Below are 17,111 nucleotides of genomic sequence, written 5' to 3' on the forward strand. Positions count from 1 at the left end.
CCCTTAATATCTTTGTAATAGGCCACTCTAGATTAGAGTGCTTAGCAACATAAAACCACAGGGTACTTACAATGATGATGTAAGGATGCTGTCTGCTGGCTGAAACCTTACGCTATCATTTAATATTCACCTAATTTTAAGAATGTATTCTCTTTAATTAATCTCACACACAATGGGCAACAGACATCTTAATAGCAGAAAGGAGAGGCCCCAGGTTTTATAACTACTTCTAAAAATCTATTGTTTTAATTCAGGGAAAATACTTTGACACTCAGGTCTGAAAAAGTGACTGATATAGATCTTTTTGGTTAAAGTTTACAATCAGTGATTCCATTTTCATCTCTCATTTAGCTTTATAGGTCAAGTAATGCCTAAAATAATGTATAATTTAGGAGGTGATTAACAGCAGCTAGTAATTACAATAAACATACAGTTATTTTTGTTTTAAAATACCAACACCATGCAATCGTACAACACATGTTACCTTCTGCACAATCCTATTACAGCAAATACAGATCTAATTCAAATATAAAAAAGTAAACAGGGTTCATGGAGAGGAACAAATCATACCTTTCCTCATTTCTACACTGGAAGCATTTGACTGCTGAACTTGCCACCAGAGCTTTGTTTCCTAATTAACAGGACTGATATGTTTTCACCTTTAAAGGCCTTACAGCTCCCCAGAGTAATCAATCTACTGCAGCTCAATTACTGCACCAAGCACACACCACAGCCAGTGAAGGAGACTTGAACAACTGCAGCAGGAGCAGAGAGATATGAATATGCATAAACTCTAAGTGGGTGATCGAATCATCACAGAGGGTCATGAGAATTTGCAGCAAAATAATGAGAAGAATTAATCATTGCAGATTCACAAGGCACTTAGGAAGCGAGTTCGTTTTTCAAACACGTGTTACAGTTGAGAAGAAAAATTGGCTTTCTGCCAACTATGAATTGATTCAAATTCCTCAGAAACTGAAGTTTTCTATGTAAGGAAAAAAATTCAAACTTATCTTTGATCCTGATAACATACTAATTATTGCAATGGTCTCATACATGTGCCCACTGAAAGGTGTAAGTCAACTTTGAAAATTCACACAGCTGGATTCTGTGAGGATCCTTACTTCTACTTCAGTGGGACATTAAACAGAACTTGAAGTCTTAAAAAAGTGTTATGATAACTTCATGTAAACAAGCACTTAACAATTGGCAATTCTAACTCTTCGAGAAGATGCTGGCTAAGTACACCAAGACTCTTAGAATTAATTTCATGAGAATTACATTAAATCTATAAAAATTACTTTAGAGCAATAAACCATAATTTTAACAGACTCCAAACTGATACAACTGAGAATAAATTAATTTTTGGATGCTACACTCAAGAGCAATCATTGTAGCAATGCATCTATCCTCAAAAAAAACAGTAAAATGCACTGGAAAAAAGCACTGCACAAACACAAAATTTCCTCTGTTACTACACATATACTGTACAAAGCAAAAGAGCATACTGAGTTCAGTACAGTAAATTTTAATATTAAACATATTGGCCATGAAATTGTTTATCTGAAAAATCCAAATATTCCATTAATCTCAGTTCTATCATTACTGTTCTCTTGAAGTCATAATCTAACTACCCCATTCCCATCAGTGATTCTGGTGCACAACACACTTAGTGTTAAAACAGCACAGTCTTCCTTTGCACATCAAAATGCCAGGTTGCACTGAGCCACAAAAATAATCCCTATTTGAAAACAAATTATAAGAACATAGCACATAATAAGTCTACCTCACATTCTCTTCTTTGCATGTATTCTAAAAAATTGCTACTAATCAGCCTTGAAAAGAGACTGGAATCCCTTGATACTTCCATTTGTTTCTCATGTCCATGTATCTTAAGTTAACTTATGATTAAAGTGTAAGCAGACTCAATCACCTGAGAACATCACTAAAACAGCAGTCTACCTGCTTTAAGATTATCTCATCAGATTTTGGCATTGCATGCTAGTGGCCCCAATTATCAAGGACAAAAAGGTGCACTTGGTAGAATTGACTTCTTCCAAAAATCTCTTTTAATACTGCATGTTCTCACTCTTATCTGGAACATGCAGTATACTATAAACTCTTAATTATTTATGGGCAGTTTATCCTATTTTCAGATTAACTGAGCCATAAATGCAGAAAGACAGGATGATTTCCCCTCAAATCCAGTTCAGATTTATTAGACCACATGCAGGGGACTGCAAGAACACAGCTGTAGCACCTCATACGCCAACTTGGATCCAGGTGCAGTTTAGCCACTTCCACACAAGACCTCACCAGCAAGCCCACAAGGACTCAGCTGGCTGCCTACCAAGCCTAATGCACTTGCACTGTACGTTCCTATAATGCTGCTGCTATTAAAACACTAGACAAAGATACTTATGCCTTTCCATCCCAAATCAGGTCCAGGTTCATTTTCACCACTCCAGGAGAGGCAGTGCTAGACTCACCCTGCATTTATACAAACTCACCTGAAAGATGGCAATGCCCTAGTACACAATACCTCTATTACTCATAAAAGGAAGTGAGAGACTTCTGCAAAATCAGTACGTTAGACTTCCAAATATAAAAATCCTTGACTACATTCTGGGAAAATTCAAGAAAACAATGTACCTTCAGGAAAATGTCTACATTTAATGTTTAACTCTGTTCATTTTCTGAACCCAACTTAGTGATGCTTTTTTGCATGAGACCACTGAGTATAACTGTACCACAGCATTAAAAAAAGGTCGTATACAAGTTATTCAATGATTTGTTTTTAATGCAATGTGTTTTTCAATTGTGTGCTCATTATAACTAGGTTCCCAAATTATAGCAATATCCCTTCAAGGAAAAGTGCATTACTGTACAAGTGGGAAAGTGAGTCTTGCAAGATGTGATCTGCCTGTTGTGTCATGCCTGCACCTACTGCAAAGCCAACAAAAGAGGCTTTTAATTCACAATATATCAGTATATTATCACTTTAGATTATTTGTACAAGGAGTTTCCCAGATCATACTGCAACATGAGAATCAAGAAATCATGTCTCACAATGCCTGCCCCAAAAAACTCCCCAAACAACCCAAAACTGCAACTACCAAACACTACAAATAGTGCATTTAAGGTAAATTAATCGTACAAACACTGAATATAGAATCAAATCAACTTCAACATACATATCATCACACAAATGAACAAGTAATACAGTTTTACTACCCTTGAGACAAATCCAGGAAGAATGAATACTCTAACTGGTAAAAACAATACAAAAAACAGATAAGGAAATAAGTTCCTGATACTTCTGTCTCATGGAAGCTGTGTGCAGGAGTAGTAATAAGCTAGGGGCACCAGAATGTGAGTAGTAGAGCAGCTACCTTTAGTTTTTACTTGTAGATGTCAATAATGTCACTTGTCTTTCTCAGAAAGCTATTGGCAGGACAACAATCTTAGGACTTTGCTATAAGCTGAACATAACAGGAAAAAACTTGTAAATGAATCACTAATACTTTTCAAACCTCAAGCCTTTACAAGTTCATCTTTGCCTATAATCAGGTACGAGAGCACATTCAGCACAGCCAGCTCGTGGAACATGCTGCCCTCTGGTGGCAATGTTAAAATTAAATTTAATGTGTGGAAATAAAAATTGGGCAATCATTATTTCCTGGATTCTTTCTTACAATTACATGAGGAATATTAAAGGCTAAATATATCACAAATTTTAAAGCATGACCCAGCTAACTCCTAGAATTTCCTCCGCCTCTCCAATTTCCTATCTTATCTTTTAGCAGTAAGATATGATATATTTAGATTACTATTTAAGAATGCATTTGGAAACAGTAACAACATAGAAAACAAATGGATCTATGCCTAAAGCATTCACCATCCAAGTGTGTAAGTGGCGCCGGACAGCCACTTAATAAAAGTGGGATTCCAAAGCTCTGAGCAGCTTTTTATGCACACAGAGTAAGGCAATGCTTTTTACAGCTAAACGATTTTTCATTAAGAAGCCTAGCACACAAAAAGGGATGCAGAGGGGTTAATTATAAGCATAGTAAGGTGTTAAATAATGCAACCACACCCCAAAAAGCACTCCAACACATCTGTAACCTTATATTTGAAGTATACGTGCAAAGACACAAACCAGAACTTGACAGCAATTTCTTTTTTTTCCCATTGAGGCACAATATTTCTGACAAACTTCTTGAGCTGATGCACATTATTAGAGTTCAAACTGATTTAGTAAGTCCTGTAACTGTTGTTGAACAGTTACACAGGACAGAATACTTGAGGGGAAAAAAAGAAGATAAACCCCCCAGAACTAAGAATCCACTTCTCCAGGAATCTATAGGTCAGGCAGGCAGTATCATATACTTCATGCTCTTCTGCAAAGACTGAAACACTCAGTTAACTGACACCTTGTATTCTCATCATACCATGAGATGCCCAGAAGCCCCAAGAACCACAGCAGAGGCTTCTTATTTTGAAGTTGGGGCACAATCCAAGTATTTGCCACAGGCAGCAAAAAGCTGTGTATCTTCATTACAGACAGGTAATGGCTGTAATAAAGAAATGAAACCCTTCTCCCTTCCTCAGCTGAACTGACACAAGCTTCAACCCCATTTTCTCATGGGAGAAACTAGCTAAAATGACAGCTTCGCACAGCTGAAAGGTCACAGAACTTTGATTTCCAGGAACTTGAAGGAATACTGGTTCTGATACAAATTAAGATAAACCTTAGTTTTTGGTGGGTATTTTTTTGGTTTTTTTAAAGACTCATGACCTAGAGATCCTGGTCTTTTGTAAGTGCTAGTCAGATTACCTCTTGTGTGTTACTTTACTTTGCTATGAAAATTATTAACATCCTATGATTTTTAAGTTTTATTAACTAAATCTTTGCTCACTATATTACCATGTCAAACAAATGTCTGTTTCCCAGATGTTAGTTGTGTTCAGGGAGGGTTGGAAGGGAAATAATACACTCTAAAACTCAGTTCAACCTTAGATGCCTCTAAGAATCTAATCGTTCCATGATACCTTCACTTTTACCGTTCAGAATATTACAAAAGGGCTTCTCCTTTCTCTTATCTGTGCCACTACTGAAGCTACAGGAGCTTTAAATATTTGTAATTCATTTAAGCAAAAGTATGAAAGAAACTGAAGACAAAATTAAGTTAAAACTGAAACAGAACCACTGAATGACCATCAAGCTCCATGTAGCAGAAGTGCTTCATTGCTCAGTTAAAACCATTAGTCTATTCAGATTTAATCCTAAACAATGAATTATTGCATTCTATTTATGTGCAGACAACTTGCAATAACACAAACAATGCTCTTAAGTTTGGCATAGGCACCCCTCCATATGGGAAACAACTTACTAAAACCAACTCCCACACCAGGAGTCAGTGATACACTGGCACAACTTGAGTGAGACCAGCTTCTGAAAAGTGATGTTGTTTAGCACTGCTTTGACCAGGATCCAGAAAACCTTCTGGCTTAGGATTGGTCACATCATGAATCATTATTAAAAGTAGCAGTCTGAAATGAAATAATAATGCACTGAGTTACTGTAGCTTCCCAAAAACAGCTAGGTATCCTTACTTCCTGAGAATCACTGCACATAAATGGATTCAAACCATTGATATGGCAGGGACAAAGAGTTAAGCATCATGTGCTATAGGGGACTACATGGTCACCCTGAGGTCATGCTGGTGATTCTACTCTGCCCCTGCCCAAGCAGTAAGCTCTCAGCAAATTCTGAACTTTAGGTTGCAGGTAAGAGCACAATTAATAGTCACAAGCTACTGCTGAACAACCAGTGAAAAAACTAATGTGATGAAATTGCTAATGTCTCATTTGCAAATGAGACAAAAAAAATCTTATGTATTATGTGTTGCTTTAATGAGAGGTCAGAAAGTAATGGATGTTATGATTAAAACACATGCAAACCTGCCCTGGGTTCAGACCCCAGACTTACGTGGGTATAAGTAAAAAGCCTCCCAAGGGACATCACAGTGTTTTCTTAGAAAAAGTAAATAAGCAACACTGAAGTCTGCAAACAGCATTTCAGAGTGCACATCACCCATCCACAATTCAACACAGTAGAGCAAATATGTTAACCAAGAGCAAAAGTTAACAAGATTCTACTGTGAGAAAGAGCAGTGTACACTTTGTCATGAATGGCTGTGGGCTAACTACAATCACCTTAGAAATCACTAAGGAGAAAAAAAAAAAAGAAGCACAAAAAGTCTGTAATATTTTGATAGTTGATTACCTCTACAGCTTTAGACAGAAAATCTAAAAGGAAATCGACAACAACCTCCTGTTTAAATAAATGTGATACTGCTGAAGAGACTAGCATTAACTGTCCTTGCACTGCAGTCATATTATATGCCCGTGCCTAACCTCCCTCCAGTAATCATTCTATCTTCTCAGTGACGCAGAAGCTCTTTTTACACAATCCCATTCCACATGAAATATGATGATTTAACCCTGTGGTCACAGTGAATTCTTAGAACTCTCCAAAGTAACTATGAAGGATCTACTTCCCACTCCCTGCCATCTATTACCTATTATGCAAACTGGGTGTAAACTTCTCCAACAGCCTTGCACAAAAGAAACAGCCAACAGGATGTTTTCCACTCCTTACCATCCATTTCTATTCAAAACATAGGTAATGAGACAATCCTGAAGAACATAATGAACAATTTTAAACTGTTTTAAGATCCAAGCACCAAAAACAGTGTACTGCTCCAGCTATGGATTTACTAATGTATTCCACAGTGGTGGAAATCAGGATTAAACAAGTGAAACAGCTTACAAAACCAATACCAACAGAAGCTGATTTGTTCATATAAAGAAACTGCTAGGAGTTAGGCTTTTGCTTCTGTAGTTGTTAACTATTCTACATCATGCCACCTTTTTGTGTTTACTGAGAACACCATTTAAGGAATGCACTTGACTGTCACTGGAAAGGATTATATCCTAAAGCTTTCCCAGTAGAATTAGGAAGTTAGTACACACGAACATCACTCCCACGTATAACCACAAAGAGAGGATTCTATGTGAACTTTTTGATAAAGAAGGTCATGCTCATTTGCCTCCTGATAATCAGGGATGCATTAGATACTGGACAATTCATTCACTAGGATGTATTTTTTGATGCAAAAAGAAGTGATAATGTTAGAATCAAGTAGTAATGAATTCTGTGAAAGTCATCTGTAGCTTACTGTAACTTTTCAAAAACCTTAAATATATTATAACTAAAAGGCTTTACCAATAAAAGAATACCTCACTGGTCACACACCATTTTGAATTTAGAATAGTTTTGGAAATGAATAGTTTCGGATAGTTGGAAATGATGGACTATGTAGTATAAGAAGCTATGTCATTACAGGAAAGGTCAGTGTGGATGAACCTAGTATGGGCTTGAAAGACATGTGAAGCCATCTTTCTGCTGTATATAGCACTAGCATCTCAGCTGGAGCTCTTGGTCCACCACTGTACTTGTCTGGCTACAACACAGTTTTCTCTACAACAGCCTACATGGTGCTGTGTTTTGGATTTATGACTAAAACATGTTGATAACACACCCATGTTTTAGCTACTACTGAGTGTCAAAGTTTTCTGTTTCTTACCTGCCCTCTCCTGACAGTGATTAGGCTTAGGGTAGGCAAAATCATGAGGCACATAAACCAGCCAGGACAGCTGGTCCAAATTGGCCTGAGGGGTATCTCATATTATATGATAGAATGCTCAAGAATAAAAACCAAAGAGTAGTCAAAGTTGCTGGTTCTCAGAGAAATTAAATTCAATTTGAAATTCAATTTATTTGTATGAAGTTGTGAATTACTGCCTTTCTGTCACTCTTCATCCGTCTCTTTGCTTAATTTTTAAAACTCTGTCTCAGACCCTGAGTTTTATCTCACCTGGCTCTTCTGGTTCTTCCCCCATCCTGCTGGACAAAAGCACTGAGTGAGCTACTTGGTGGGTATTCAGTTGCAGCTGAGCTCAGCTCACCCTGACTACCCTTCAAGAAAGGAACGCAGTAAATCAAGGTGAGTGATGCAAGAACCCACATGTGTTCAGAAATGTGAACTATAAGCCAAACTTGGAAAATCCAAGTTCTCTGAAGTAGCAAGAACTAAAAAAATTTTTCAAATACATAGCAGACTACAGTAACCAAGGCAATGATCCCTCAGCAGCTCTGTAGAGGACAGAAAATAGAAACTGTGTGCAAATTGAAGAAGATTCCTACTAGGTAGTAGACAGGAAGGATGATGACATTACAAATAGCAAAGCACTGCAAGAGATTGCGGTGAAGAGCTCGTGATACACCAGGAGCCTTTAGAACAGGTTACAGTGACATCTGCCAAGAATACCAAATAGCTTGGCTTGCTTTGGACTAGCAAATCTTTTCTAGCCTTACTTCTTAGATTTCACAGCAGACAGAAGTTATCCATTTCTCTGATCAAACACTTCAAAAAACCCACAAGTACATTAGCTAGGAAGTCTCAACAATATAATTAGTGCTGTGTAATCAATTACAACACCGACACTGTCTTTCTCATAATCTAAAGAGTAGCTAATTCAAGTTAAGGAACCCAAAATCTAGAGTAATAGTATCTATACAAACAAGTGCAATTTAAATCAACTGTTTTGGTAAAAAGCCAGTGTTGAGCAAAGTTACCTCCTCTACATTGGAAGCAGTTTTGGCAGATGTCTCCATAAAGATAAGTCCATGTTCTCGTGCAAATGCTTCACCCTCCTCTTTCTTAACTTCTCGTCTAGATTCTAAATCACTAAGATAGAAGAAAAAAGAAAAGTTAAATTATGTGGTCTAACATGTCCATATAAAGATTATTCTTCACAGACATGCTTATAAGCCTGAGAAGCCAAGAGCCCACATTAGAACTTGGGTGTATAACTTGTCAAGCCCTTAAATAAAGTAGAATTATTGTAAGCCCTCCACTTACAGTATATTGAATAGCCACTGGCATCACACTTCCTTGAGCTATACACTCTAGCTGACATAAATCTTATCAAAGACTTCATGAAATAACTTTCTACAGGATGAGTGTGTATTCATCTAGGTATTTCTTGAATACTAACTTTAGACATTTTACTTTCAGTATATATCACTTGTGTAGAGACACAAGTATTTTACCCTTACTTTTTAAAGATTCTTTAGAAACAAGAAATTTGCAGATTGTCCTTCTTTATATGTATATTACATATTCAGCAATAAAAATTATATACTTATTAATGTTGTATAAATGTAAGATATATATTTCAATTAATTTTCATCTAAGTCGTACATGTAAAAATATCTTAGATACAAATTTTTAACTAAAGTGCATAGAAATAGCTATATTTATTGTGCAGTCAGTATCTAAATAATATTTATCATGCTAGACTTCAGTGTTGTAGTGTTTCCAACTTTGTAATTATACATATATTAAAATATATTTTAATAGATACATATATTAAAAATATGTAATACTCACTGTGGAATCTATTTTGCAACAAAGCAGGTTTTTGTAATTTTTAACTAAATTCTAGCTTAGATGAGTTACAGAGTCCATACAATTCAGCACATTATTTAAATATTAAAAAAAATTAAAGATAAGGATACAAGAAATAGCTTCTCAAAACAATTTAAAAGTTGATGTTCATTATATTTAAGCACTCCCAGTATTAGCTGACATTATCTTTTTCAACCTGAGCAATGTCTTTATTTGCTACTACCATGCTACTCTCAAATGTACCTTTATTTACAACCTTGATTCACTACAGTGGTATCTCTATGACAGAACATAAACAAATAACTTCTTACTTGAAATAATGCAGTTGTATCAAAAACTGCAGTGACAGCCCAAGCAAAACTCAATACTGATACCTAAACATATTCTTAAAGATCTTTAACTGCTTCTACTAACCACAGTTGTCTTCCTCTCTCCATTCCAATAATTCGAAGCATTTGGTCTTACTAGATCAATATAGCTATGCTTTGTTCTGGAAAGAAGATTAAGTACAGTATTTGTAATGTTTTAACACTAGTATTTGTAATGTTTTCAACAAACAGCCATTATATTTCAAACTAAATTCTCAACACTCTTCAACTCTAGTAATAAGTCAGTACTACAAACTTATGTCAAGTGCACTTTTGGGAGCCATAAGAGCAGTATTTATTCCTTCAAAACTACTATGCTAGCATACACATTCTTCCTTCCACCCATCTCTAGTCTTATGCCCTACCACAGGAACTCTTTCAGGATACTGCAATAAAATTGAAGGAGTTTTCTTCCTGCCCTCCTTGAAAATAATATCCTTTAAAAAGCTTAAAATTTTAACTCTTAATACCTTTAGTTCATATGGCACCTTATTCTGTAACAATTTAGCATGCACATTTTAAGTATATTTATTGTTTGAAAAAAAACTAGCTGTAACTGGGAATTACTGGGCTAGCTGGAAGTATGAAATCAGTCTGCATCTGCAGAATACAAGACACAAAAATTTAGTTTAACAGCTAAGAATAATCAGAAAGAGTTACAGATGTCAATTAAGTATGCAAACTTATCTCAAGTAAACAGTACACTTTACTGTTTCTCTCAGTGCCATATTTTTACTCACACAAGTATAAAAACAGTTGGTCAGGGTCATCACGGGTTTACCGAAGCTTCATTTAATAAAACAAGATTACATTTTTTATATTAATTTGTCAAGATTATGCGTGACACATTCCTCAATTAAAAATAAAGCTGTTAGTCATTTACCAGATAATGTGGAAAAAAACCGACAAACTTCACAATTACTTAATATATACCATGGTTTTCAAGAGGAGGTAGAGGGTCTTGGGGCATTGGGGGAAAATAGAAGGGAGAACAGGAGGAAGAAGAAGAAAATAAAAGTTCAACAGGCCCGAACAGCAAACCCAGACTCACTATCACAAAGCTGCTTCTCAGTAGTATCTAAGAAATGATGTGGTTGCTCATGAAATTTTCAGGGGCGTGCATACACACCATTATTTCAACTGGCACCTTTACCTTCAAGAATTACTGAGGCATGGACACAAGTTCTAGTCAATTACAGAAAGGCCCATATTTAACAGGTTATTAAATTCTGAGCTGATGCTTTTTATATTTTGAAAAAATTCTGTATCCAGAAAAAAAAAATCTAGCTATGATGCTAGATTTCATTGTATCAAGAATTCACTGGATCAAGAACTACAAGAATTAGATAATACATTCACTGATGAATTTTTATTAAGACTTTCATTACCAAGTCTCAGCATCAACAGGGAATAATATTATCATTTTAGACAGTGCAGCTGATGAGAAGACCAAGTAAGTGAATTTACCAGGAAACAGTGAAAAAGCATTCTCTGACCCCAGTCCCAACTACAAGGTACAGAACATGGAAGAGGCTTGTAAATCAGAAATGTCTCAATGCACTTCTTACATTTGAGAGAAGTTTTTGATGTGAGTCCTATACTACGGGCTTTTTTTTTAAATGACATCTTCTCTGATGTGATACTTAACCAAAAACTAAAGCACTTTAGAACACCCAAATTAGGAATCATATTCTCTTTATAAGGGGGAGATCTAGGTGTTTCTAATTGGTGATTCCAGAAACAAAAAAGCACAATTGAAAGTAACTCATTTAATCCATTGCTTCACGCATTTGCAATCAATCCCCTGGAGTAAAATTACTTCTAAAACAGATATTCAGAATATAATGTAGCTGATCCAGGTTCTGCACATTGTATTAGTCTAAGTAAACTAAGAAAGGTTTTAGGCTCACCACAGAACTATGCACAGTGACAGAAGGGAATTTGAAGTTAACATATTGCCTACAAATAAGAAAATCAAAAAGCTGCAATGCAGAGAAGTTAAATCTTTCCCTCTTACAAAATAACAGCTAATAAAATTTTACCTTTTGTTTCCAATAAGCATTATAACCATGTTGGAATTGGAATGCTGGCGAGCATCTTCTAACCAAGTGGTCAAGTGGTTGAAAGTGTCCCTCCTAAGTATAGAAGAGAATGAACATTAAAAGCAGTATTTTAAGAAATCTTTCCCCTGTTAGTCCACTTTTCTACTTGAATAACCACTCATTTATTAGTGCACATGCTCTAGGGATAAAAGCTAGTAATCCCTTCGTGAGAGGGAGAATGGGCAAACAAAAGTTTAGCAAACAAGCAGTATTAATGAACTCTGCCTAAAAAGTAATTGAAAACATGTTTGCTACAAAGAATAAAAAAGATTCTTAGAACATTAAGAATCTGTAATTTTATACACATATAAAAACTGAACAGAATTTTAGAAGTACCCATCAGCTTCACCCAAGCCAAACAAGAGTACAAATAAACACATACTCATATAGTAATATTTGTTTTACTGAAAGCAGAAAATAGCTGATAATTTTTATGTGAGTTTCTAAACTGAATAATAAATTTAGCAGTAAAATCTTTTAAAGAGAGGTGCATGAATGCAACACATTACCGTTTCTACAGAAGGTGTAAACTAAGTAATAAATCCCATATTTGTAGAGTGGTTTTAAGATTTGTATTTTATTTATTAATCAAAGATTAATTTACTGGAAATGCAAAGGAAATTATACACTGCTTCTTGATACTTAAATGTAAAAAGGGAACAACAGGAGAAATATCAAGAAATCTCCAGTACAAGTGGTTGCTCAATGCAACAAGAAGACCCAAGACCCAAAAAAGGAGGCAGACAACTTAACAGGACTTTGGAGCCTGAACATTTTCATAAACCAGCCAGAGTACCCACAGTTTTACAGATAATTACATATAGATACTTTATTTAATATAGCAGGGAAACTTTAGTAACTTCTGATCAGCTACTAAAAAAGTTATCAGATTAAGACCTGTATTTTCCAAACCTCATAAACACAGCAATGTTACAAGTATCCTGGTATTCTTTATGTAACCAAACTTCTATGTTTTACTATTTCACTCGTTTGCAGAATAGCACTTCAGTAAAAATAGTCTGATATAATTAAACAAAAAATATCCCTCATGATAATAAAACACTAGAAAGGAATTAATGAAGTATTTTCTGGTATTTCTCAGTAAAGGCAATCCAGAGGTTTATGGTCAATAGTTTATAAAAATATTTTATTTCATTATGAGATATTATGCATGCTTTCTCAACTACCATACAGAGAAAACTGGAAGTATATATGTTACATATGCTATACCTTATTAGAGTACTTAAAGAAAGTTGACACAATGTTAGATTACCAGTATCTATAAAAAAAACTAAATTAGATGAGGCACTTAGCACTACTATACACCATAGCACAATTCTACAAAGACGTATCATTGTAATCCAGTTGGTATTCTCACCTTGTAATGTCATACACTAGCAAAGCCCCTGCAGCCCCTCTGTAGTATGATCTTGTGATGGAACGGAAGGACTCCTGCCCTGCCTGTAGAACACAAAGTTTCATTACTTCATATCTAATACTTATTTTTTGTTCCTGAAAACCATGAACTTAGAATCACAGGGTCATAGAAGTCTACTTTTAAGAGATGGGGATAAAAAAAGAGTATGGATGAGAAATCAGAAAGGGGACAACTGGGAACAAAGTCTCCAACAGCAGCAAGAGAAGGCACATAGGGAGAAGACACAAACTACAGCACAGTGCTGTTAAAAACAAAAAAAATCGGAACAAGACCTCGAAACCTTTTTTGGCAATCCCTGACAACCCAATTTACTGAATGGCTTCACAATACATGAATCATTATTAGAGCACAGAATGGACTCCTAGCAACTAAGCTCTGAAGACAAATTTGAAAGGAAGCAAATAACCCAGAGCTTCACATTTGAATTCAATAACCCGCTCCCTGGGGCAGCTGTTGACACTAGAATAAATAAAGTCCATTGTAAATAAATGATGAATGACATCTTTACGCCCACCATCTGCTGGTGTAAAGGTTGTTGGAAGGCCAAGGATGCAGATTTTATCCGTTATATCATAAACTGCAGCCAGCTTTCAACAGTCTTCAGATGGAATTCTTTCAGTAATCATTTTATTAAGAAAAACCAGAAAATGGTTGTGAATTCAATTTTACACAATTGTGTTCCACAGTTAATCAATTTCCTCTGTACTTGATAAATAATGCTTGTCAAAGCAGCTACAAGATGCAAGAGTCATCTTCATATACACTGTGAAAAACTTCAGAGAGTCTACATAAATTAGACAGTTCTCACAGAAACATTCTGTAAAAATCACAGCACCTAAAAGAACATGCTCAAAAGAATACAGTCCTGAAAAATAAATATTCATGGTTGCAGATCTTGAGCTCTTCATGCTCATGTTTTTCAGAAGAGCTATCTAGCACTTGACACTTGCTAGAAGATGTATTTACTTCTAATATTTAGCAATAACAGATGTTTTAGCATAATTCAAAGATAACACAGAACATGGTTAAGAAATTCTACTGCTGAAAAAACCCCTATGTGCAGTAAATCTGCAGAACTATAGGAAATTGCCCTGATTTAAAAACATTAAACAGCAGAATGAAATATTTATCAAATACAAGGAACCCTTCAGGCATGCCTAAAAATTAGTATATGAACATTTTTTTCTTCTCACAGTTACTGTACTTTTTTTAATACTACATCTTCTTGAATTCAAAGAGAACTTAATCTAGATACTGTCACTCAACAAGAACAGTGGCACAACAAATTTAGATGTGTTCAGTCTTCAGAAAGCATCCTTATCTTCCAGAATAAACAGAAACTTCTATTTGGGAAAACATTTTATCTTAGCCATTCCAGTGGAAACAGTTATAAAATGCAGTACAACTCAACAGTTTCAACACCATTAGAATACACTCATATTTGCTCTTGGCCAAGAGTCCAAGTACATCTTCATGTAAACTTTGGTAATAGAACACAGACAACCAATAGAATATACCAAGAAATAGTAAAAAAAACAAATAACCAACAGTTTTTTAGTGTAATACCTAGTTTCCTACATAGAAATTCAAATAAGTTTCACCACCTTTTCTTGGTGTGGTGATTAGCTCAAGTGGATGGTAGATAAATGAAACATTTCCCTGCTAAACAGACAACTAACTTACTGTTATCAGGGTATTCCATACATTGCCTAAAATTACACATGACCTAGACTTCACCTAACACATTAAGATTTCCTGTTACACCTTCATAAATTCCATCCTGACATGTGAAATTGTTCATCTCCCTGAGTAATTAATCATGGTCAAGCAACATTGTCAGAGGTTCTAGCAGAGCTCACAAAAATGTATGAATGGTGAATTCTTAAAAGCATCACTTATAGAAGTTCAGTATATAAATACTGAAACTACTGTAATAATTTTAATTGTGCCTCACTTGACAATGGTGAAATTTAAGTATCACTGTTTCCTTAAGGAAAGGGTAGAAAATGGTACCTCCTTTGGTGAAGGGATCGCATTCTCCATGTAGCAATAATTAATTTATGCTTACATATACCAATGGACAACACAAACTCAATTCCCTTTCATTCTAAGCAAAAGAAAACTAAGTTTCTGTAAAGAAGCTCCACTATACTAATGTTTATCTATAACATAAAAATGTATTATATCATAGAAACCCCTTAGATATAAAATTTACTGGCTACTTTAACAGTATCATTCTGAATGAGACCTAGAAGGTCAATATAGAGTCAATACAGAAGGTCAAACATAGGGTTAGGCATGTAGCATACATTCCAAAGCTTTTTTTTTTAAGCATCATTGTTACTTTACTTCTTCATCTGACAGTTTTCTCTGTCCACTTCCCTTTTTTCCAAGGGGGGACAAGCTATTTCAAAAGTCAAAAGAAGTCAAAACTGAAAGAAAGTATAGGCTATTAGCCAAAACTAACTTAAACCACAAGTGTACTATAACTATACTTTATCTTACAAAGAAGGACCTACAAAAGTTTAGCTTTTTGTTACAAGGAGTAACAGATAGAAGCAGCAGTATAGAAGTTCAGTATAAATTAAAATCAGCTTCAATGCCAGCAGAAAATCCTTTATCTTTAGTATAATTTTGTTGTTACCATCCCCTTCGTGTTCCTGCAAAATTCAGCACTTACTTGTTTTTAACTCTCTTCCATATTAAAAAGTTTTTCCTCACAGTTGAGGTGGGAAAGGGACCTCTGGAGGTCCCCTATTCCAACCTCCCTGGCTCAAGTAGGGCCATTCAAAGCAGATTGCTGAGTTCCACATCAAGATGGTGGGGGAGGCAGGGGGCTGTGGTGTTAGGCAATAGTCAGGAAACAAATGTTAAACAGGGTATTTGCCAAGGCCGTATTATATCCAGTACAGGTGACACAAGCTTTTGCTCCATGACAACTCCAGGATATACCCACTGTCAGAGTTACACTGCAGTGGAAATGGGAAGATGGAGGATGCTTCTGGTAACAGCCAGACCAGACAGCCACTTCACACACAGAAACTCCAGCTCAGACATGGCTGCCTGCAGGATCCTACAACATACGTCCTCTCTCTTCAGAGAAACAGGTGCTAGGTCTGACATGAGTAATTCACTAATCATGAAAAAATGTGAGCCTCTGATAAACAAGAAATGTTTTAAATGCTAAGTAACATTCTTTTTTGGCTCTTTTCTACTCTGTAAGCTTTTACAATGCATACCATAATGGTTCACAGAAACAAGCTAACTTTCTGATAAGCAGAGACTTGTCTATATTGACATAGTTCTAGAAGTCATAGGTCTTCAAGCAAGTACAAAAATCTTTATCCCTGCTTCAACTGCGCAGACATATAGCCCATGTGTTTTTCAAAGTATACTTCAGTATAGAGACCAAAACACAATTTGAAAACAACAATCTGAGCAGAAAACGAAGCATTATCAATCACCTCAGGTCACTAAGATACATGGAAATTTAGGACCTCTACTGGAGTTATCAGGAACATTTAAGCTATGCAACTGTTATCATGGACACAGTATCTCTGGCATATTTTAAAAAATACTTCAAGTGTTACTATTCCCACAGGAAATCTTGGTGTCATTTCCAAGTATTCAGTGTAGTTGCATCAGTTGCAAAATACTCAGGCAA

At 35.6% G+C, this 17,111-nt stretch overlaps 1 protein-coding gene across 3 annotated transcripts in view; it reads right to left on the reverse strand.

Annotated features, from left to right (window-relative positions):
* Nucleotides 1-17,111, reverse strand: part of RAB2A (RAB2A, member RAS oncogene family) — a 98,304-nt gene that overhangs the window by 3,721 nt on the left and 77,472 nt on the right. For all 3 annotated transcript variants that reach the window (XM_068188076.1, XM_068188070.1, XM_068188084.1), the window contains 3 exons: nucleotides 13,388-13,470; nucleotides 11,950-12,042; nucleotides 8,705-8,816 (listed from right to left, as the gene is read on the reverse strand). In XM_068188076.1, the coding sequence (XP_068044177.1) occupies nucleotides 8,705-8,816; nucleotides 11,950-12,042; nucleotides 13,388-13,470 (288 nt within the window). The remainder of the gene's footprint in view (nucleotides 1-8,704; nucleotides 8,817-11,949; nucleotides 12,043-13,387; nucleotides 13,471-17,111) is intronic.

This window comes from Anomalospiza imberbis, chromosome 1 (genome assembly GCF_031753505.1).
Source record: "Anomalospiza imberbis isolate Cuckoo-Finch-1a 21T00152 chromosome 1, ASM3175350v1, whole genome shotgun sequence".
NCBI classification, from domain to species: Eukaryota; Metazoa; Chordata; class Aves; order Passeriformes; family Viduidae; genus Anomalospiza; species Anomalospiza imberbis.